This window comes from Mustela nigripes, chromosome 6 (assembly GCF_022355385.1).
Source record: "Mustela nigripes isolate SB6536 chromosome 6, MUSNIG.SB6536, whole genome shotgun sequence".
In the NCBI taxonomy this organism is placed as follows: Eukaryota; Metazoa; Chordata; class Mammalia; order Carnivora; family Mustelidae; genus Mustela; species Mustela nigripes.
In genome coordinates this window covers 92,543,931-92,565,745 of record NC_081562.1, presented here as the reverse complement: position 1 = coordinate 92,565,745, position 21,815 = coordinate 92,543,931, and the positions used below count along the sequence as shown (strand labels likewise).

At 57.1% G+C, this 21,815-nt stretch overlaps 1 protein-coding gene across 2 annotated transcripts in view; it reads right to left on the bottom strand.

Annotated features, from left to right (window-relative positions):
• Positions 1 to 21,815, bottom strand: part of LRP1 (LDL receptor related protein 1) — a 79,633-nt gene that overhangs the window by 32,245 nt on the left and 25,573 nt on the right. The window contains exons 9-30 of one of the 2 annotated variants that reach the window (XM_059403489.1): positions 21,210 to 21,399; positions 20,600 to 20,743; positions 19,167 to 19,403; positions 17,839 to 18,019; positions 16,749 to 16,971; positions 15,203 to 15,404; positions 14,823 to 14,948; positions 12,525 to 12,665; positions 12,275 to 12,400; positions 11,473 to 11,589; positions 11,035 to 11,115; positions 10,358 to 10,408; positions 9,262 to 9,429; positions 6,081 to 6,263; positions 5,441 to 5,641; positions 4,007 to 4,252; positions 3,597 to 3,794; positions 2,169 to 2,373; positions 1,823 to 1,987; positions 942 to 1,186; positions 579 to 710; positions 53 to 280 (exon numbers count right to left, since the gene is read on the bottom strand). In XM_059403489.1, coding sequence (XP_059259472.1) covers positions 53 to 280; positions 579 to 710; positions 942 to 1,186; positions 1,823 to 1,987; positions 2,169 to 2,373; positions 3,597 to 3,794; positions 4,007 to 4,252; positions 5,441 to 5,641; positions 6,081 to 6,263; positions 9,262 to 9,429; positions 10,358 to 10,408; positions 11,035 to 11,115; positions 11,473 to 11,589; positions 12,275 to 12,400; positions 12,525 to 12,665; positions 14,823 to 14,948; positions 15,203 to 15,404; positions 16,749 to 16,971; positions 17,839 to 18,019; positions 19,167 to 19,403; positions 20,600 to 20,743; positions 21,210 to 21,399 — 3,790 coding nt within the window. The remainder of the gene's footprint in view (positions 1 to 52; positions 281 to 578; positions 711 to 941; positions 1,187 to 1,822; positions 1,988 to 2,168; positions 2,374 to 3,596; positions 3,795 to 4,006; positions 4,253 to 5,440; positions 5,642 to 6,080; positions 6,264 to 9,261; positions 9,430 to 10,357; positions 10,409 to 11,034; positions 11,116 to 11,472; positions 11,590 to 12,274; positions 12,401 to 12,524; positions 12,666 to 14,822; positions 14,949 to 15,202; positions 15,405 to 16,748; positions 16,972 to 17,838; positions 18,020 to 19,166; positions 19,404 to 20,599; positions 20,744 to 21,209; positions 21,400 to 21,815) is intronic. The other variant, XM_059403490.1, reaches the window with a different exon arrangement.

Below are 21,815 nucleotides of genomic sequence, written 5' to 3'. Positions count from 1 at the left end.
CGGATGGGGGGGCGCCCACACCCACTGCGGGGGTCCAGGGCGAGGGCAAAACCTGCAGAGACGACGGTCTCCACGCCGGTGCCGTTGATGAAGGCCCGTTTGATGGCCTGTGTCCTCACATCGGACCAGTAGACACGCTGCTCGCGGGCATCGTAGTCCAGCACGGTGACGTTGTCAATATCAGGGACCGTGAAGGAGATGATGTAGTTGTAGTAGGGAGCCTCTAGGTCCACCCCCCGGATCTCCATCTGACGTGCGTACAGCAGGAACTTCTTAAACTCTGTGGGGCACGGGCCGGGTCACCGAGGGCAGTCCCTTCCCTTCATGCTTCCCGCCCACCCACATGAGGGTCCCTCCTTCTTCTGGTTCCTTCCATTCACAGCTGGCCATTGGCTATCAGGAAATGATAGCATGGGTGTCACATCCCTGCCCGAGTTCCTGCCTCTTCTTCCAGTGGCTGTCTCTGCAGCCTCTCCAACTGGGACGGTCTACCCTTGCTTCCAGTCATGAGCCTGGGGTCCTGACACCTTCCCCTTGGGCTTCAGTTTACCCATGGCCTTGAGGGAGCGGCCTCCTACCATAGCAGGTGGTGTTGTCCTTGTGGAGCTTCATGAGGTGGGGGCAGGCGCAGGAGACCGTCCGGTTGTAGTTGATGAGACACAGGTGGGAGCAGGGGCCCCGGCCCCCATTGGCCTCACAAGGATTAGGAGCTGGGGCAGGGGGAGAGGAGAAGTGAGGGCATCCTGTGATCTGCCAGCACCTACCTGGCCCTTCTCACCTGGACCAACCCCTCTTCACCCGCTCTCCCCCTCCCCATTTCAGCATCACCAGACCCTCCTCCATCAACAGGCTGGCCTGTCCCACCATCTCAGCATAGCCCCTCATGCTTTCATGGCGCCCTCTCTCCTGGAGGGCTTCTGCCAAGGCTGCTGGCCCCTTACCCATGGGCTGCCGGGAGGGGTGGTACACCTGCAGATCAAAGGGCTGGGTGTTGGTCCTCTGCACCACGGTGACATTATGGCCGGTCCACTTGTTGGCCTTAGCCAGCGTGTTTGTCCGCCAGTCCGTCCAGTACACCTCCCCCCCATACAGCGTCACTGCAAACGGGTGCGACAGGAACTCGTGTCCCCGAAGCACCTCCATGTGGCCGGAGCCGTCGTAACGGGCTGAGTAAATGGCATCTGACCTGAGAGCGTGGTCGGGGCAGAGTGAGGATGCTGGCGGGGGCCAGACCCTGGCCCCCTGGCCCCCGCCCCCCACAGCCCTCGCACACTGGAGCAGTTCTTCCTCCCAGGCCTTGCCAGCCGGGAGAAACCAACATGACAATGTGGAGTGAGAACCAGAATGGTTTGACTTCTAGGACCCCGGCTCTTGGATCCCAAATCCCATGCCCTGGATCTCTTGGCTCCCTTCTCCATAGGGCCACAGTGAGCACACATCGGGCTTGCAGGAGGTTGGAAAAAGGCACCCCCTCTGAGCAGACCAATTAGAAGGCGCCCCTTCCCCTGGGCAGATAAAGCCCACTGGCAGGGGGCAGAGATCCGTGAATGAGGATGAGAGGTTGCATTTCTGCTTTGCCCAAGCCTGGGCCAGGCCCCCAGTGCAGACCTGTTTCCAGCCTCTTCTTCCCACACCTCCTCCCCCAGCCTGGCCTCACCCATCATCTCTGTCCTCCCACTGGGCCCAGCCCTTGGCCGTCCCAGTTTGGGTTCCAGCTGACCAGGCCTTTTCACTACCAAGTCCTGAGGATCCCAACCCCACCCTGTCCCTGGAGGGGAGGGGAGAGATGGGAGCCTCTGGGGTCATGGTGGGGGGCGCTGACCTGGCGTCGATCCAGAGGATGCGCTTCTCCAGGTAGTCCACAGTGAGCCCGTTGGGCCAGCCCCCTGAGCCCGTCTCCCGGTGGATGGTGCGGCGCCCAGCCCCACTCATGGAAGCGGCCTCGATGCGCGGCAGGCTAGCATCCCAGTCCGTCCAAAACAGGATCCTGGGGAAGGGGGAGGGGGTCGGGGTGCCAAGGTCAAGGGCCTGGCATGGGGCTATTATAGGATCTTTGGTAAAGGGCAGAGGGGGTAAATAGCCTTTGAAGAGACAGGTGTCCCCGACCCAGCTGAATGAGGCTTCAGAGGGGACCATGGGGCCAGAACAGGGCTGGGCAGGGTCCTCACCCATCTCGTGGATCTAGCGCGATTGCCCTCGGGTGCTCGATGTCACCAGCCAGGAGGGTGGTCCGAAGGGTCCCGTCTAGCTTGGCCACCTCAATCTGGTCCAGGTTACTCTCTACCCAGTAGATATTGCCGGCAATCCAGTCTACAGCCAGACCCTCGGGGGTGGCCAAGCCGTACTGAATCACCACCTCGAAGCTGGTCAGGGCTGGTGAAGAGAAGGTCATGAGCGTGAAATCACAATAGACTAGGAAGTCTAGATGACTCACCCTCAGCCTTAACACCTCTGCCAATATGTCTGACAAACCCCAGCTTCACCTGGGGTTCACAGACACCCCCCACTCACCTCACCCAGACCCTCCACCCCACCAGGAAGTCAAATAGGAGAGGAGAGGCCTAGTTTCTAGAACCCTGAAGAAGGGAAAGTCACACCTTTCCTCTGAAGGGCTAACCCATGGAAGGAGGTCAGAGTAGAGGGTGGAGGCTTTGGGGGGGTGGTGTGGGCAAACACAGAGTCAATATGAGAACTTTCTAGAAGTCACTTCATAAACTATCTTGAAGATTTTTCCACAGGGGAAAAATATATATACACATACACACATATATATATATGTATGTATACATGTATGTATGTATACATACATATATATATATATTTTTAACTGTTGCATAGTGTGAATATTATCACAATCTGCTTAGCCATCCCCTTGCTGATGAACATGTAGAATGGCTCCAAGTTTTTTTCTATCACAAACAATACAAACTCCTTTAGTAAAATGTGCTTTCAAGTTTTTGCTCAGATGTTGCCTCTTAGAGGCCCTTCCTTGACCACCCAGTTTAGAATGTCAATCCCTGTTCTCCCTACCTGACCCCGACCTCCTTTCTTTATACCCACAGCACTATCCCTTCTGCTATATTCCACATTGTACTCGCTTGTTTTGCTCATATCTGATGTTTCCCTGGTGTGTAAGCTCCACGAGGGCAGCCATCGCAGCCTGCTCTGATCACTGCTGTCTCCCCAGGCTGGGAGGTGTACGCAGGTGCTCAGTACGTGTGTTACTAATGAGAGAAGTTTGTGATGGGTCAGGCCGCTTTTGGACAGAAGGGAGGATTCAGGTACCCCATCCCTAAATGGCTTTTTCCTTTTAAGCCTGCTGTTGGAGGATTCAGGGAGCTCCAGGCCATTCCAAAGAAAGGCTGATCATTTTGTTAATTATCAGGCTGCCGGCTCTGCTGACGATAATTACCGGGCGTCAGGAACTGAGACCCACAGCAAAATCTAACCCAATTAATGAGAGTGTGGGGGATGGGGGAGCTAGGCCTTGGCTTCGGGACGGCCTGGATCTGGGTCCGCGGCTCTGAGTCCCCAGGTGCCCCTTCTGTGTGTGGGCCACCCGCGACAGTCCTGGGTCAGTAGGAGGGGGCGGTCACCTCCGTTGTCCAGCAGCTTCCCACGGTAGATCTTGTCCTCTACCACATCAGTCCAGTAGAGGGCGCTCTGGCTGAGGTGGAAGTCCAGGGCGATGGTGTTGCGCAGGCCAGGCACCAGAACACTGTAGTCCCCTTTGTGAAGATCGATGCGCCGGATCTCGTGGCGGTTGGAGAAGATTATGAATGGCTTGAAGGGGTCTGGGGAGGGGTGGAATACAGGGGTCAGCGTAGGGCTTGCTGCCTCAGAGCCACCCGGTCCCAGAGCAGGCAGGGTCCCTGCTGGCCCCAGGCCTGGTCACGGGTGGAAACAGCAGCCTTTGGCATTCAGCAGCCAAAACCCAGCCAAGGGCGGCTCGGGGGCCTGCCCCAGCCTGCCCAGCCTTCCCCACCACCTTTCACCCGCATGTCACCTAGGCTGCGGCAGCTCTCGCCATCGGGCTCCAGCACCCAGCCCTCGTAGCAGGAGCACTTCACGCTGAACTTGTTCTGGTCGCACTTCTGGCTGCACTTGAGGTGCTTGGCACAGTAGCTCTGGATCTGGCAGGTGTGGTTGTCGGGCCCCAGCTCCATGCCCAGCGGGCACGAGCACACGATGCCTTCACCAGGTGCCACCGAGCAGTTGTGGCTGCAGCCTCCGTTATTCAGAGAGCACTGGTCTGCAGGGTGGCCAGCAGGGGACAGGACCCGGGACAGGGTCAGAAGCTGGGACGAGGCAGGACCATGGCCTGACCTGGCCCCAAGTCCTGGGTGGCCCAGACAGAACCCTGGCTCCCTGCCCATGGCATCCTTCTTTTCCATTTCTGGCCAAGTCTCTGCCCCTCCACTTGCCAGGCTCCCTCGTGACCAGGGTTAAGACCCCAGTACCCAGCACCAGGACCAGGAGGAGTGCCCCCACATCACAGCAGCATGGGGTCTCCGTTTCCCTGTCCCTTCTTGAGCCCATGGTGGGTGGGGTGGGGGTGCAGCTTTTCACCTCTCTTGGTGGGCTGCCCTTTTCTCGGTCTCCCCTGACTTGGGCATGACTGAGGTGGGGTGTGGTAGGGAATATCCTGCTGGGGTTCTCTGACACACCCTGAGATCCGCCAGCCCTGACTGATGACCCGTCAGCAGTTCTCTGGGCCAGTCCCAGCCTGCCTCCTCTCCCACTCCTCTCCCCCAGGAACAGATGCCCTGCCTGCCCGGAGGAGACAGGCGCCTCTGCTCCACTCCTCATCCCCCCATCCACCAAGTGGTCCTCCCTGACCCCTATTTGTTCTGACCCTTGAATGCACAGACTCCTCGCCCCCGCTTCTCACTGTGTAAGATCTAAGCATCATCTTTGGGAACCCAGTTAAATCCCTGCCTCCTCTGGGAAGGCTGTCCTGACCGTATCAACACGCAACCCTGGCGTCTTTGTTTTTAAAGGCAGCTCTGTGCTGTTCCACCATCTGGGTGTGGGGGAGGAGATGCGCCTGCAGGAAGGGGTTGCACCAGGCACTCTCCACAACAGTTTAGGAGCCATGTGACTTTGGACCAGTTATTTAACCCTTCCACCTCAGTTTTCTCATCTGTAAGATGGAGACAATAGTTCCATCTGCCTCACAGGGCCAATGGAGGGATTAATATGCTCTAACAGTGTGGCGTGCTCGGCTCAGCCTCTTGCCCAGCTGAGTCTGAACTCAACAAAGGCTGTTGGTAACTGCTCTGGGGAAGTCCTCCCCAGCAGTCTGAGCTGCTCCTTCCCACTCAGAGATCTCTCCCCACAGAGCTTGTCCTGCTCCACAAGCGCTGGCCCCGGCCCAGGCTCCTTCCCCAGCCGCCCTCCCCACTCCTATCCTGGGGCCTCTCTTAGGCTTGGGCCTCACCGCACAGCTCTCCCTCATCCGAGCCATCTCCACAGTCGTCGTTGCCATCACACAGCTTGTCGAGGGGCAGGCAGACTGAGGTGTTGTTGGCACAGGGGTGCGAGGGTGGCCTGCAGGCCAGGGACTCACAGTTCTCTTCATCCGAGTTATCTTCACAATCACTGTCACCGTCACACACCCATGCTTTGCTGATGCATCGAGCTGAGGGATGGATATAGTGTGAGGCGCCAGGCCTGGGCACAAAGGCTCTCTCCATGTCTTTCTTCCCAGACCCAGTGCGCTTCTCTAATAGGGCCGTGATTGTAATGCCTTGGGGTCCACTAGGAACCTTGAGGCCTTCTCTGTCAGATTCACATGGGCAACAGAGAAAGCAAGAGTCTGCAAGAGTTGTGCTGAAGCTCAACATTGACGGTGATGGTTTTGGTTCCCAGGGCCCTTAGTGCAGGCCCTGGACCCTCCACTACTTCCCCCAGGCGTCACCCGCAAGCTTCTGTGCAGCCCTTTGCTTCCCAGTGTCCCCCGCCCCCTGCCCCTCCGCCACCAGCATAGTGCTATCTCCCTTGCCACTCCCCTGCTCCCAGTATGGTCTCCCCCTGTCCCGATCACCCTAGCCCAAGCTCCCGCCCATTCTTCTTTTTACCAGAATCTTTGCAGCCAAACTTGACATTGGGGTCACAGACGTGGGTCACTCCCTCGCAGCTCTTTTCATCGCTGGAGTCCATGCAATCAGTGTCCCCATCACAGCGCCACCGTAGGGGGATGCACAGACTATCCAGCCGGCACTGGAACTCATCATTGTGGCAGCCGCCAGGAGGCCTCGTGGCTGCAGGGGGCAGAGGGGGGGCATGGGTGTAGGGGCTCTAGGTCAGCCATTCTCATGTCTGCCTTCCCAACCCCCCTCCTGTTCTCCCCAGTCTGGAGTATGAGCTGAGGCAGGGGTGGAGAGTTCTCTGAGCCTGGCTGACACTTCTCAGAAGCTAACTTGGAGGCAGGAAGGTCACACCTCCCAGGACCCCAGCAACTGGCTAGTCAAGAATCTCTCTATTTTACACACCAGTGGTCTATTGGTTAAGCAATTTGCCAGGCCAGAGCTCAAAGACCCGCCACCTTCACCTAGCCTCTGCTTTACCCAGGAAGGCCATAAACACTTATCAAGCACCTCTGGTGTGCCAGGCACTGTTCCTGGTACCAGTGTGAGCAAGACCAAGTGTCTACCCTCACGGAGCTGACGTTCTAGTGGGGAGCGATCAAAGCCATGGAGATGAAGCTGTGTCAATGGCACTGGGTAAGATGGCCAAGGAAGGCTTCTGAGTGGGAGAAGTCTGAACAGAGGCCTGAATGACATGAGCCATGAGCATCCCGAGAGGTGCAGCCCAGGCAGAGGGAACAGCTGGTGCAAAGTCGCGGAGACGGGACCAGGCGGGCATATAAGTAAAATGCCCAAGGTGTATTTGAGGCTGTCCGGCTGCAGGAAAGGAGCAGCAGGAACACAAGTCAGCGAGGTGGTGGGAGCCCTGCAGGCCGTGGAGTGGGGCTGGGCCTCCGTGCAAGCATGTGGGGGGCCAGTGCAGGCTGCAGGGCAGGGCCTGGCTGTGGTGTGACTCATGGGTTGCAGGCGCACTCCAGCTGCTGGGTCGAGGTCTGACTCAGGAGGTCAGGAAGCTGTGGGAGCGGCACCCAGAGGTCCCCACCGCTGACGGGGCAAGAGCCCCACCTTGCTCTCACACTGCTGCCCGCTCCTCCGTGTTGCCCGGCCACCAATCCGGTCAATGCTCTCATCTCAATGCCTGCCTCTCGGCAGCGGCCTCCTAGCTGAGCTTCCTTCCTCGGGGGGCCCCTCTGATTGGATCCCCTTCTAGGACTGTCCTCTGAAAGCACCTCCTCCATCGTATCACCTCCAGCTTCAAAGTCCTTCAGGGGTCCCAGTGCCTGACTTTCCCCTGCTGATGTCATCTGTCCCTTCTGGGCGCAGCTTCATTCCCGGCTGACTGCTCCGGCCTGAGCGGCCCCAACAGGCAGAGATGGAAGTGCCCAGTTTCACTCTCTAAATCTTGCTACTGTGTTCTCCATCCCTACCCACCTTCCATCTGAGGACCCTCCCTCTTGTCCATTTGGCCACTGTCCAAGCCCTCATCAGGGCCCAGTTCAGGCCCCACGTCATCCTAAATAACCCCAGACCACTTTAGCTCACCACCGCCATTAACAGTCGCTACCAGTCATGACATGCCTGCTTTCATGGGCCAGGACCCCCACATCCCCTCTCATTTCATGGAGCAGGAAGCCAAGGCTCAGAGGAAATGATTTGTCCAAGTTCAGCCAGCTTGTAGGTGAGGGGCAGAGTGCTTTCTCTGCCACACCGCAGGCCTCTGGGGACACCTTTCTCAGAATCCCAAGGCACTATTACCTGTCCCACTCGTACTTCTGAGATGGCCCTTGAGACTCAGTGGCTGTTTCCTGGGCCTCAGGTGACCCTCCCTGCCCTCCGTCTCAGTCCTGGGCCCCTGGTAGGAGCTTGTGCAACCGTACTGCTCTCACTCTATGTGCCTTCACTCTATAGGGCACAGGTTGGAAGCTGGAAGTCCAGGGCCCAGATAAGGCCCGCAGGAAGATTTTGGCCTACAGCATTTTTCCAACTTTTAAAGTCCACTGCCAGTTGTTGTGGGTTGATTTGTGTTCCCTAAAAAGATGCTGATGTCCTAACTCTTGGTGTGCGAATGTGATCTTCTTTGGAAAGAGGGCTTTGCAAACGATCGAGTTAAGATGAAGTCACTGGGGTAGGCCTTAATCCAATATGACTGTGTCCTTATAGAAAGAGGAAATCCAGACACAAAGACAAGCATACACACAGGGAGAACACCATGAGAGGATGAAGGCAGAGACTGGGGTGAAGCCCATACAAGCCAAGGAATCCCAAAGATGGCCTGCCAACACCACAAGCTGGAGGGATTCTCCCTCACAGCCCTCAGAAGGAACCAACCCCGCCAACATTGTGGACTTGGGTTTCTAATTTCTAGAACTGACACGATGAATGTCTGCTGTTTAAGCCGCTCAGTCTGTGGTACTCTGCTGTGGCAGACACAGGAAGCTAATACACCAGTGTTTGGAAATGGGCAGGATTCACACAGAACTCTGCCTGTCTAACTTCTCTTAAAGCCTGGACTGCCCTGAGTCTGCAGTCTTCCATGGAAACAACGGGCCAGAGCCAAGAAACAAACCGTCCTTCAGAGGGTCTGTACCTTCCAGAACACTCGGTCCCCATTGCCCCCTAACTGGGCCCTGGAGGCTTCGACTCGGAGAACCCTCACAGAGCCCACGCCTCACTCCTTGGGTCCCCACTGTGCTCATTCACCCTCACCCATCACCCCGCCCAGCATCGTTGTTTTCAAGCTCCCAGCTTGCAAGCACAGGCTGTATGCTGAATGCTTTTTGTGCACGATCTCAGCGAACCCCCACATCAGCACCGTGATGTGGGTGCTATTATTATCCCCACTTTGCAGATGACACTCACAGAGGCCCACAGGGATGAAGCAACTTGCTCAAGGCCACCCAGATAGTAAGTGGCCAAGCTGGAGCTCAAACCCAAGGCCACCCAGCTGCAAAGCCCGTCATCTTAACAGCGTGTGATGAGGGTTTGTCGACAATCTCCCTCCCACCCTCACGCCAGGCAGCTCCTGAGGATAAGAGCCGGGTCTGGGTTATCTCTGGTTCCCAGATGTCTGCAGCGCACAAAGTTGGGGGGATGGTGGAGGGGGACGGAGGGATGGTTGAGTGTGACCGGCACGGGATGGCTACGCTGCACCTGCCGGCCCCCAGGCTCTCACCCTGGTTGGTGCAGTTGGCGTGGGTCTCATCGCTGTAGTCCCCGCAGTCATTGTCCCCGTCGCAGGTCCAGTGCTCGGGGATGCAGCGCCCGCTGTTACACTTGAACTGCGTGCTGGAGCAAGAGTGGCTGCAGCCGGCCTCGTCACTGTTGTCCCCACAGTCATTGTCTGGGGGGAGGCAAGAATGGCAGAAGCAAGGAGCAGGTCAGCCCGCTGCCTCCTCTGTGACCCCAGCTTGGGGCCCCCACACCCACCGCCCCATTCCCACCTCCCCACGCCCCCACTGAGAAAATAACAAACAGAAAAGACACAGAAACTGCATAGACTGCAGCATGCACCATGGCCCACGTGGGGGGTGGGGAGAAGTGGAGGGGGGGCACGACAGCCCTTCCCCGAGTCTCGGAAGGCAGTGAGTAGGGGACTGGACACACTCCTTTCCCTTTCTCCTTTTGGCAGGGTGTGGGAACAGGGGTCATCTTGCTTTGGGGAAAGGCAGAGGCTTCTCTGGTTTGGGTGGGAGTAAGGTGGGTGGAGAGTAGGTAAGGCGCCCTGCTCGGGAGGGAGGGGACTAATCAGTCCCTCCCGCTCCCCCGTCCCCTGCCCCGAGCTTGGGCACTGGTGGAGGCCAGGCTCTGGGCGCCCTGCTCACGGGTGAGGGGATACTGCCTACAGCTGGGGAGGATTGGGGGCCACTTCTGGAAGGCGTCTGAGGGTGACTGAATGAATGTCCTGCTTTTGAGGTCCAGTGGGTGGGGGCTATAGGACTTCCCTCCACGTTTTCAGGACACTTGGAAGGACTGGGTATGGCTTTCCCCCATGAGGTGTGTCCCTGCCTCTTTTCCAACTAGGTTTGTTTGTCTATCCTGCCCTTTGTGTCTTGCTCTTCTTGTCCCCACCTCTGTCACCTCCTCTCCTCTGCCCTCTCTGCTTCTTGCCCTTCTGCTGTCTTTCTCTCTCTATTGCCTCTTCTCTCCCTATCTCTTTCCCTTCGTGTCCTAGTTGCTCTCTGGAGAGCGGAGCTGCTGGGGGTCCTGAGAGGCAGCCCGAGGCCAGCCGGGGCCCTGGGGTGATGGTGCATGTGCTTCTATGCACTGACCGGCAGGCTCAGGACAGGTCTTTTCATCAGAGCCGTCCCCACAATCCTTCTCTGAAACACAGAAACCGCCAGGGCAACCATTGGCACGCGAGACACAGCACAGATGAGGGGCAACGTGGCGTTGGCCCCATACATCCTCTCACAATCAGCCAGGGCTGGAGCCACTGGTACAACACGTCACAACACACAGACACCACCAGAGCCGCGACACGGCACACACATGACGATCCACTGGCCCCCGTGGCTCAGGACTGACATCACGTGGTCCGTGGCCGACCGCCAGTTGGGCTCCCAAGCCTGAAGCCAGAGCCTGGAGGGTGCAGCAAGGACCCCAGGAGCTGGGGTTTGCAGGGAGAAGGGAACGGGGCACTGGGCTCCCCTTGCTCTGCCCCTCCAGCCTTTCTCCCTCATTTCTCCCCAGCCCCCAGTCCTCTACCAGAGAACGGGCCGATCAGGCCCTAGGTGCTAATGGGCAACCAGGAGGGTCTCCCCTCGGTCCATACTGGTTTCTCCCATGTGATTTCTGGCGTGGACTTACCACTCCCAGCCAACCCAGTGGGGCTTTAGTGAACTGGGAGGAGACCCCAGCTTGATTCTAAGACCCCTTTGTCTCCCACCCAGGACCTGGCTGCGGCTTCGAGCTTTCCTCGGAACCAGGGCAGGTTGGGAGCTCTTACCATTGTCACATCGCCAATTAATGTTGATACATCTGCCGTTGTTGCAGGTAAACTGAGTCAGGGGGAAGCAGGTGGGGTAGGCTGTCAGGGAAAAGGAACAGCCCAGTCAGCGGTGGGAAGCGGCAGGGGCTCAGCCTAAAGGCCTGCTCGTTCATCTCCATCCTTTTGAGCTTCCCCTTTTCAAGCTTCTAGTTACCAACCACTTGCCCTATGCTGAGTGCTTTTCATGCATGATTTCACTGAATCCCCATGTCAGCACAGTGATTATCCCCGTTTTGCAGACAAAACTCACAGAGGCCATGGAGATGCAGTAACTCGTTCATGGCCCCCCAGGGACTACGGTTCAGGGGCCCTCCAGCACCCACCCCTAGCCCCAAGCACATTCTTCTGGGCTCCCCCTTCCCAGTGCCAGCCTTGCTTCCCTGCTGCTCCTCTTACCACATGAGGCAGACTCATCGGAGCGGTCCCCACAGTCATCGTCCAGATCACACGTCCAGGAGATGGGGATGCAGCGGCCACTGGCGCAGGAGAACTGGTTGGGTGGGCAGGTGCGAGCTAGGGACAGGGTGGGCGCAATTGTTCATAGTCCTGTCCCCCTCTCCATTTCCTCTTCTTTCCTACCATCCTCTGCCTATCAGGAAGTCTTCCCAAGGGTCTCAAAATCATTTCTCTTAGAGAAGCTCAAAACCATCTGTGCGTGAGGCGCCTGGGTGGCTGGGTCTTTAAGTGTCCGAGTCTTGGTTGTGGCTCAGGTCATGCTCTCGGGGTCGTGGGATCGAGTCCCAGGCTGGGCTCTGTGCTGAGCACGGAGTCGGCTTGGGATTCTCTCCTTCCCTTGCCCTGTCCCTCTGTCCCTCCACCTGCTCACACTTGCTCTTTCTCTCTCTCAAACAAATAAATTAAATAAAAACTTAAAAACCCAGCCATGTGGTCTGACACCCCATCTGCTTCACCCCATTTCTCAAGGCGTCTCTGGTGTCCTCCGAGAAGATCTACCCTCCTTGCTCCTGTCTCCAATCTGAAGCCATGCTCTGTTCCTCACAAGCTCAGTCCTCAGAGCCAACAAAGCCAACCCCATTCTTCTGGGCAGGGGACAGTACTCCTCCCCTCCTGCTCGCAGCCCCGCCCCTCAGCCCTAACAATCTGAGCTCCTCTCCTGGCGGAGGTCACCCTGTCCCCTGCCCCCACCTCCCCCTCCCTGCCTGAGGGGTGCCCCTTGCAGTCCACCCCGACCCCACACCTGAGCAAGTGGCGTTGGACTCGTCTTCACTGTTCCCACAGTCGTTGTCTCCGTCGCAGAGCCAGCGGTTGGGAATGCACCGGTTGTTCTCACACTTGAAGCGGTCAGAGGGACAGGTGTGCTGATCTGGGGAGGGAAGAGGCCCGGGCTCCATGAGTGGGCGGGACCCAGCCCTGCCATCCCCTACCCTGCCGCGGGGGTGGGGGGTGGGGGATGAGGGGTGGGGATCAGGGATGGGGCGAGGACTCACGGCAGAGGGCCGGGGCCTCATCGCTGTTGTCCAGGCAGTCGTTGTCCCCGTCGCATTTCCACCGCTCCTGGATGCAGCGGCTGTTGGCGCAGGCAAACTCGCCCGGCTGGCACTGGGGTGGGGGCACGTAGGATGGGTTCGCTGCAGGTACCAGAGGGGTGTGGGGGGAGAGTCAGACCCAGCTCATGGGACAGGTGCTCCCCTATCTGCACTACGCTTGTCTGCTGTCGCATTTTAAATAATATCCCCAGAGTCATTTTCCCTAGGGTGTCATTCTTCACGACCAAATAATCTGGATGGATACCGCAGCTCTTTTTCAAGTCACAGGGGTGACGACACTTCTAGTACTTCCGTATGACCTGAAACCACCTGCTTCCAAGAGGGCCTGGAGCCCCCAGCCCCTCCCCACTACTTTTTTCCCCCTCCTGAGAAGACCACTCCTCACCTGCTTCCTCCACAAACTGCCTCCTGGAAGTCACTACTGGGACCCCGAGGTCCCCATCCTGGTCCATGGGCTTTTTCCTTCACAGAGGCACTGCCCCCACCGGCAGTGAACACGGGGCCCAGAACTCTGAGGGCTGCGGCCTCCTGCCCCCAATACTTCCACCTCATCACCCCTGTCTGCCTTGAGCTCTCAGCGGTGAAATCACCATGTCCTTGGTCTGCATTTGCAGGGGTAACATCAAGAAGCCCAGCGCCCCCATGTCGGCCCCTGTCCCTGCACACTGAGCTCTGCTGGATGTTTTTCTGACCCACCCTTCGCTCATTCCCACTCTAAGCCCTGAAACTTCTGTATGTCCTGTGGGTGCCTCCTGTCTCTCTTGTGGCCCTGGACCACCGGGACCTGGTATGTGTCACCTTGTTCCTCACTACTGCTTCCCGACAATTCTCTCCATCCTGAAAAATCAGCGCTGACTTTCATGCTATTCAACTACACCAAGCCCTACTTCCACGGGGCCCCGGGACACTCCGGGGCATCTTAAGGGTTTTAGCTCCTGGTTTGGTGTCACTTTCCCCCAATTCTCTCTTACTCTAATTTGTGGAGACTTCAGTGTCAGTGTGGATCCCTCCATCACCCTGGCCACTCAGGTTCCCTCTCTGCCAATGCTCTTGCCTTCCACCTGACCTCAGTCTCTCCTTCTTAGCTGTCTGCTAAGGTTCCAATGACTCATTATAATTTCTGGGATTCTATCTTAAGGTAACCATCCAGAATATGGGAAGGCAGGAAGGTGTGGGAAATAGCGGAGCAAATGATGAAGGAAAAAAAAACAAACAGGTTCTGGGTCCAACTCCCTGGGTTCAAATCACTATTTGGACTTCGGGCCTCAATTTCTTCATCTGTATACTGGGGATAATCAAATACACGCTCCCTACAGGAATATTTTAAAGAGAAAACAAGTTACTGCATGGGAAGGGCTTACAACCCTGTCTCAGTACCTATCTGTGCTCAAGAAATTGATGTTAGCTGTGACTCTACCAAAAGAGAGAAACAACCTGATCATCCTGTAGTGGGGAGAAATAGTGAAATATATTTCAGTCATTAAAAATTCTGCTGACGTATCTATGACCCACTGTCGGTGACAAAAAGCAGAGAACAGAATAATCGGCAGAGTGCGATTCTGTTTAAGTAAAGGTAAACGCGTAAAGAAGTGTGTGGAAGGGTGACCCCCCCCTCAATGTTAACTGTGACATCCATGAGGGGTGGTATTTGGGGTGACTTGTACTTTCTCCTTGTGTTTTTCTATACTGCTCATTTATTTATTTCTTTTACAACGAGCATGACCTACTTTGATCTAAGAAGAGCCTGTTTCAAATAACGCAACAATGACACAGAAACTGCTGTGACGTGTACAAGCCCAAGAGGGTGGAAGGCACTTAACATGTCGTATATCGTGTGATCTCAGCTACGTAAATGCAGCCTCGGAGCCCAGCTGGCCATAGAGAGACGCTGTTCACTTGCCACACTGCTAACAACACACGGGTTGTCATTTCCAGTATTTAGAGCTGTTGTTATATTACTTTGATCAAGGGAAGACGAATGTAAAGGAATGTGTTCCTCTTTCCAAAGCCGTTCCAATCATCACTCAGTTTCCCCTCATCTTTGTGTTCTCCCAAATTCCCCCCATCCCCGGTCCTCCCTAAAACCCCTCCAGCCCCCGGGGTCTTCTCTCACTCATCCCTTGCCTCCTGTTGTCCCCACGGGGCCCTCTTTGCCTCTTTCATCTCTGACTGGACCCTTCGGCCCCCTCCCACTGAGGACTGCTCCCAGGCCTCCCACCCTGGCTGGGCCCCTCATACCCAAGCAGGTGACACCGTCTGTGTCCAGCACCTGGTCCTCGGCGCACGCACACTGGCGGCTCCCAGGGGTTGCCAGGCACAGGCTGCTGCAGCCACCGTTGTTCACGCGGCATTTGTTGGTCCCCACTGCAAAGGCATGGCCGAGGGGACAGGGAGAAGTCACATTCAGAAAGGGAGGCAGCGGCGACAGGACGATAATCATGTTGAAGAAGAGGACATGGAAGTATGGGACAAGGAGGGAGACGGGAAAGACAGTCAAACTCCTCTCCAAGGGCCTCAAAAATCAGAGTCTATAATCCCTGGGGAGTCCCTTCACCCCTGAGTAGCCTCACCCCCCACCCAGGCCCCACCCCATCACTGGCTCCAGCCCCAGAGGGTACCTTGCTGCTGCTGGGCATCATACATGCGGATTTCAAAGATGGGGGGCCGCTCGCTGCGCAGAAGGGTCACGGTGGGGGGTGCACCGCCTGTGCCCCGTTCTAAGCGGTAAACACTGCCACTCCGGTACTCAGTCCAGAAGAGATAGTTGCCATGGTGACACAGGCCAAAGGCGTGGTTCAGCTCGGGACCCTCGTATACAATCTAAGAACGGAGGGGGGTTACCAAGGAGCTGAGGACAAATGGGGTGCCTGAGGAAGGCCTGGGAGGTTACGGTTTTGTTCATTTTCATGTCCATGTCCTGGGTGTGGGTCTTGTTTCCCCCATTAGCCTGGGTGACCCTGAGGGTGACAGCTTGGTACACAGTGAGGTGCCCGACCCTGGGCCCAGCGGGATGCTGATGTGGAACTTGTCCACACTACCCTCCCTTGGATACATTCATCTTCGTTCACATCCCCCAACATGTGTGTATGTGCACGCGTGCACACACACATATACACACAGTGCTTAGCACACAGCCAGAATCCATCCATTCATTTCTTCAGTCAACAAACACTTGCCAGGATCTATTAAGGGCCAAGCTATGGTATGAAAGACACAGCCCCTGCCATAAAATCACTGTTGTCCCATGGAGGGTGCACACAATAGTCCAGGCTGGCGGGGGTTCTGGAGACAAGATCCAGGGGAAGGTGGCTCCTGAGCAGTGGGACAGGGAGGAGGAGGGGGGTGGAGGCAGGAAACTACATTGGCAACAGCACAGGGCCAGCTGTGCGCCGGGAATTCTGAGCAGTCTAGTGACGTTTGCTCAGATGTCGGGGTACAGGGAACAAGGGGAGGAATAAGACCCCAGAGAGAGTCCAGGGGCCAGACCACCAAGGGCCTTATCTACCAGGAAAGGGTTCAGTCCACATGCTTAAATAGGCATGCGTCTCAGAGGCCTACAGCCGCACCAGGGACAAAACCTCTGTCCATGGCATCTCCAGCCGTCCTGCACATGGGCAGAGGCTGACACGGCAGGCATACACCAAAATGTGCTGTGTGTAAGTGCACAAATGTGCGGAGGTGCACACACGCTGTGTGCTCAGGTACGCACACACTTGCTCCAGCCCACAGACAACACGCAGCCCCAGACGCGCTCTGACAGAGGCGCCCTTCAGATGATCTGACACACACCACACACAGCACAGGGAGGCGCGTGCCCACAGACACGTAGGTGAGTGTGCATGAAGCCCGTGGGCCTGGACACAGAGACGCCCACGTGGTCACACACAAAAAGCCCCATCCAGGGGCGTCTGGCTGGCTCAGTCAGTTAAGCATCTGCCTTCAGCTCAGGTCATGATCCCACGGTCCTGGGATCGAGTCCCGCATCAGGCTCCCTGCTCAGTGGGGAGACTGTGTCTGCCTCTCCCTCTCCCTCTGCCCCCAGCCCTGCTCATTCTCTCTCTCAAATACAATCTTAAAAAAAAAAAAAAAAAAAAAAAGCCCCCTCCACACACAAGCCTAGCGACACACACATGAATGCTCGCACACAGGTGCGTGCCCGCCCACCTTCCGGTCTGTGCCATTGAGCAGTATGGTCTCGATGCGGTCATAGAAAGCATCCACCCAGTAGAGGCGCCCTGCTGGGATGTCCAGGCTCAGCCCATTGGGCCAAAGCACTGTCTTGGAGGTGACAAAGATGTCTCGGTGTGAGCCGTCCATCCAGGCCCTTTCTAGCCGCCCTCGCCGACTGTCCTTGGGGTCCTCCTCCCAGTCTGTCCAGTACATCCACCTGTGGGCAGTGACTGGTCAGGACAGTGGTGTGCACCTCCACACGGGCCACCACTGCCTTTGGCCGCCTTCTGTGTGATCCCAATCCATGTGCGCAATGCCAGAGCTCCTCCCGGGGGCTTCCTGCCTGCTCACCCCTCGCTCCCACATTTCATTCCTTCCTGCACTCAGGAAGCATTTGTCGAGTGCTGAGAGCTGGGCACAGTTTTGGCACTCGGGGACCCCGTGGAGACAAGGCCCCTGCTCTCCTGGAGGTCCTATCCCACCCCAGGGTACAGACAAGAAATAAGTCAACTGGAAAGGGATGCACTTTGGAGGCTGAAGAAAACCAGGCAGGACACGAAGCAGGGTGAAGGTACAGAGAGTGGACTGGGCAGCAGCTGGGGAAGGCCTCTCTGAGGAGGCGGCATTTGAGCCTAGGTGTGAATGCGGACAAGAGGCTAGATGTGCAAATGTCTGGGAGCTCTGGGCAAAGCAAGTCCCAGAGCAAAAGCCTGGAGGCAGGAAGAGCTGGGGTGTCTGAGGAACAGATGGCGGGCAGTGGGGACAGAGCTTCCGAGGGCAGGAGAGAGCTGCAGATGAGGCCAAGGGGACGCAGGCAGATCCTGCAGGAGCCCAGGCCTGATAAAGACATGGGTCTCACTCCCAGGGCAAGGGGAGCCCGTGGAGGGCCCCAAGATGGAAGTGACAGGACCAGAACTGTATGTACGTAAGGCATCACTCCCATTGTCCTGAAGATGGGGCACCTTTCCCCCATTTGGCCTCTGATTCCTGCCTCAGCGCTGCACTTAGGCCGCTCTCCCCTGTTCGCTCCTTGTCTCACCCCCCGTTCTGGCTCCTCCTGCCCGCAGGCCCTGGACAGACTCACCCATTGAGTGGGTCCACCACGATGGCCCGGGGGTGTGTCATTTTGCCCTCGATTAACGTCTTGCGGGTCTGAGCAGCCTTCTCCAGCCTGGCCACACTGATGGTCTTCTTGGGTCCGTCATCCGTCCAATACAAATTGTCCCCCATCCAGTCCACAGCTACCCCCTCCACATTGTGGATTCCTACAGGGAGTGAAGGGGGCCATGACAGAAGGCCTCGAAGGAACCTTAGCACGGCCTGGCTCAAAGTGGGGCAGGGAGTACCCTGTGCCCACAACAGTGGGAGGGATGGGCTGGGAGGCTGGAAAAGCATCTGGGGACACAGTATTGAGGCTTAGGGGCTCTCAGAACTCTGGCCTGCACCCCGTGAAACCTGTGCAGCCAATGCAAGCTCTCGCGGGAGGGCCGATCTGGGCCTGAGCTCCGGGGAGCTGAAGCAACGTACGTGTGGCTCTGGGCACCCGTGTGACACAACATCCCACGCCCAAAAGTCCTGAGCTAACAAAACGAATAAATCAGGAAGTGATTTTCCACTTAGCCAAGGGTTCGTCTCCAGTTTCCATAGCAGCTCCCCGGGTATAGGGAACCCCAATCTCTTCCTGATGAGTGACTTTTGATTTCCCTAAAGTCTTATGATTGCTGACTGCTGAGGTTCTATGAGCAGGACTAGGGCTGGGGGGTGAGGAGCAGTAACGCATCAGCCAGATTCCCTGGTTTAGGGAACCCTGTCCTGGGGGCCCAAGGGCAGGTTTGGGAATTCCTGATGCCTGGCAGGAAATGGACAGAACTCAGGAGCTCAGAGGCTCCACACAGATTCAGATCACGTACTGTTGCTTTGCCCGAGCAGCTCGGACGGAAAAACTGGGTTCAGCTCCCAAAACAGACTCTTCCCAGAACAAGTGAGCAAGCAGCTTCTGGTGGCTGTGCGGGCTGCTGCACAGGCCCTCTGTGAGCACCCGTGGGCTGGTACGGCTACTCTATTCAAGGTCTCGGGCCTCTCCTGGGCTGTGTCCTGCGTGCAGCTCCAGGGAGCAGAGCCAATGGCAGAGAGACCCCGAGTTTTCCCATGCATTGGCAGAGACAGCCCACACTGCCTAACCCATCCATCCTCCAGCCTCTTTTCGGCTCAGCCAAGAAGGGGGTCACACAGGGGTCAATCTGTCTGTCCCCTCATCTCCATGCCAACCGGGCCAGCCAGCCAGTGAGTGGGGGACGCTCCATGCTGAGAGGGTACTGAGAAGGCAATGCCCAGGCCTCACATCGCTTCCTGTCCAAAGTGGGCATCCCTTGGGTATCCCACCTGCATGCCCCTCACTTTGGGGGCCCTTACCGTCCTTCAGGATGGTCTCCCGCTCAGTGCCATCGATCTTTTGGCGGCCAATGAGGTAGCTGGTGGTGTCAGCAAAGTAGATGAAGCCAGTCTCAGCGTGGAAGTCCAAGGCTCGGGGGTTCATGAGGTTCTCAATGGGGATCATGTGTTCATCTGGGACCTTGGCCCCCATATCCATGCCCCGGATAATGCCTGGCCGGCCCTTGCCGTAGACAAGGAACAGCTCGTGTTCTGGCTCTAGGGCAGGTGCAAGGAGTGGCACAAGTCAGGTGCACACGTGTATACACACACACAGACACACAGACACAGACACACACACACACACACACACTACCACCCTGCCTCCGGGGCCATGGCCCAAGGGGCTGCAATGCCCCAGCTCTCCTGGGTCAGGGGAGATGGGGGTCACAGGGGGTCTGGGTCACACAGACAGATGTATAAACAGGAAAGCCCAGGACAGCACCCTGGGTGGGGTGGGGTCTGCCAATGGGGCAGGAGCAACAAGGATCAGGTTTTCAATCAGGTGCTCACTGCTCAGTGAGTCAAATAAGTGGCTTAGATACACTGGAATCTGGTCACGTTGAACCACTTCTGCTGCTCCCCTCCTTCTCTAAGCCACATCACCCCTTGCTTACACCCCAGGAGCCTCCCGCCACTCCCTGCTGTCCTCTACCCGGTGGCCAGCCAGCACGATCTTTTGCCACACGCGAAGCACATCACATCACTTCTCTCCTGGGAAGTCACCAAGAGCTCCTCATCCCATTTCCAATGCATCTGGCTCCTCCTTCCTGTCTCCCCTCACTCATGCTGTGCCCTTCTCAGCCTTGAAGCTGGCTCTGTCAATCCCCTCTGCCAGAGGGGCCCTGCCTTTCTGGTGGTGACGACTCAGCTCCTCACTTCATGGAGAGCTCAGCTCAAATCCCCCCTCCATGAAGAAGCCTTCCCTGACCCCTCTGACCCAGCAGGAGCCCTCACTGTCACCAGCAGGTCTAGATGCCTCTCTGTTTTCCTCCTAACACCAGGTACCACCTGGAGTTATTTTTACCCGTCTGTCTGCCCTGCCAGACTCTACGCTCCGCTCCGTAAAGCAGAGGCGACAACTGTCTTGTCACTGCAGAATTCTCATGGCCAGGACAGCGCCAGATGCAGAGTCCACGCTCATGAGATATTTGTTGAGTGAATGAATGAATGAATGAATGAATTGAATGGGCCAGTGGACAGTCTGTTATGGAGCCCAAGTAGGATAACGGGAAAAGCCTTGTTCTTGGATGTGGGTTCAAATTCTGTCTCGGCCCCTCACTCGAGGCAAAATGTTGGGTAAATCCCTTCATTTCTCTGCATCTCAGACAGAAAGGGCCAGGCTGTGGGGAGGCAGACAAGGACAGGGTCCCACCCCATGCCAGCAGGCACGCACGCCCTGCCCGCTCACTCACTCTTGCATGACTTCCCATCGCTGCCCAGGCTGAAGCCGGAGCGGCAGCGGCAGGTCCGTGCCTTGTGGCTGTTGGCCAGCAGGCAGATGTCAGAGCAGCCGCCCGGTTTCCCGAACTGGTCGTTCTCGCAGGCGTGGCTCCTCACTGCAGGCAGGGGAGAGAGCTAGTCAGGCCCCTCCAGAGACCCCGTGCCGAGACTTTAAGAAGGCTTCCTGGAGTCTGACTGCACTCCTTCCTGCTGTGGCCTTTATGCCTGTTAGAAGCCACACGACTGGGATCTCTCTGCCCCACCGCGACCTAGCCTTCAGACTCTGAGGGGACAGTTTCTGCAGTCAGTGGAGACAGTCACACCACTGCCCGTGGGCAGGTGCTGTGACTTTGGAGCAGCCAGGGACCTGGGAGGCGCAACCTGTGTCCTGAGCAGAATTGGGTGCAGGGGCTCCATGGAGGTGGGATCTAGAGAGGCTGAGTGGCAGAAGGGGCTGGCAGGGGAAGCTGGGGGGCCAAGGGAGCTAGTCGGGGATGGATCGCTACAAGAAGCAGTCATGGTATGAGAGAACTAGCCATTCCCACAGGAGGGTCCACGGAGGGGCTGCGGGGCCCCACTCACCCCGGGGCTGACGTCGCTGGTGGTAGATATGGAGGGCACCACCCTTGTCTACACGGGTGACCACCTGGTAGTCAGTGCTGTTGAATCGATTCACTCGGATCACGCTCGTCTTCTGCTGGGCATTAGCGTTGTCCGAGTTCGTGGCATAGAGATAATTCTCAAACACGGTCAGGCCGTACAGGTGCTCAATCTGAGACGGGCAGGCAAGAAAGGTCAGCATGAGAGAAGGGAATCCTCCCTCTGCCCATGGAGAGCCCCTCGCCGTCCCATCCAAATTTCAATATTTGCACTCCCCAGTTCATTCCATAGCTGTCTAACTCCATGCTTTCCCCCGGTCTCCTCTGTCTCTTGAGATCTTTACTTGTCAAAATCCTGCTGGTCCTCCACAAGGCATCTTCTCTCTGAAGAACTTTGGGGGTGTTGTAACCAGATGCAGGCTCTCTTTTCACACTCCATCTCTCTGGCTATTATCCACTGACCGGTGATTTGTGGACTCACCCCATCCACTCTGCTCAAACCCCTAGAGGGCAGGAACCATGGCCCCTACAGGCTCAGGCACTCCGTGGGGGATGGAACCCCTTTTGGACTGAATAGGATTTGGGCCCT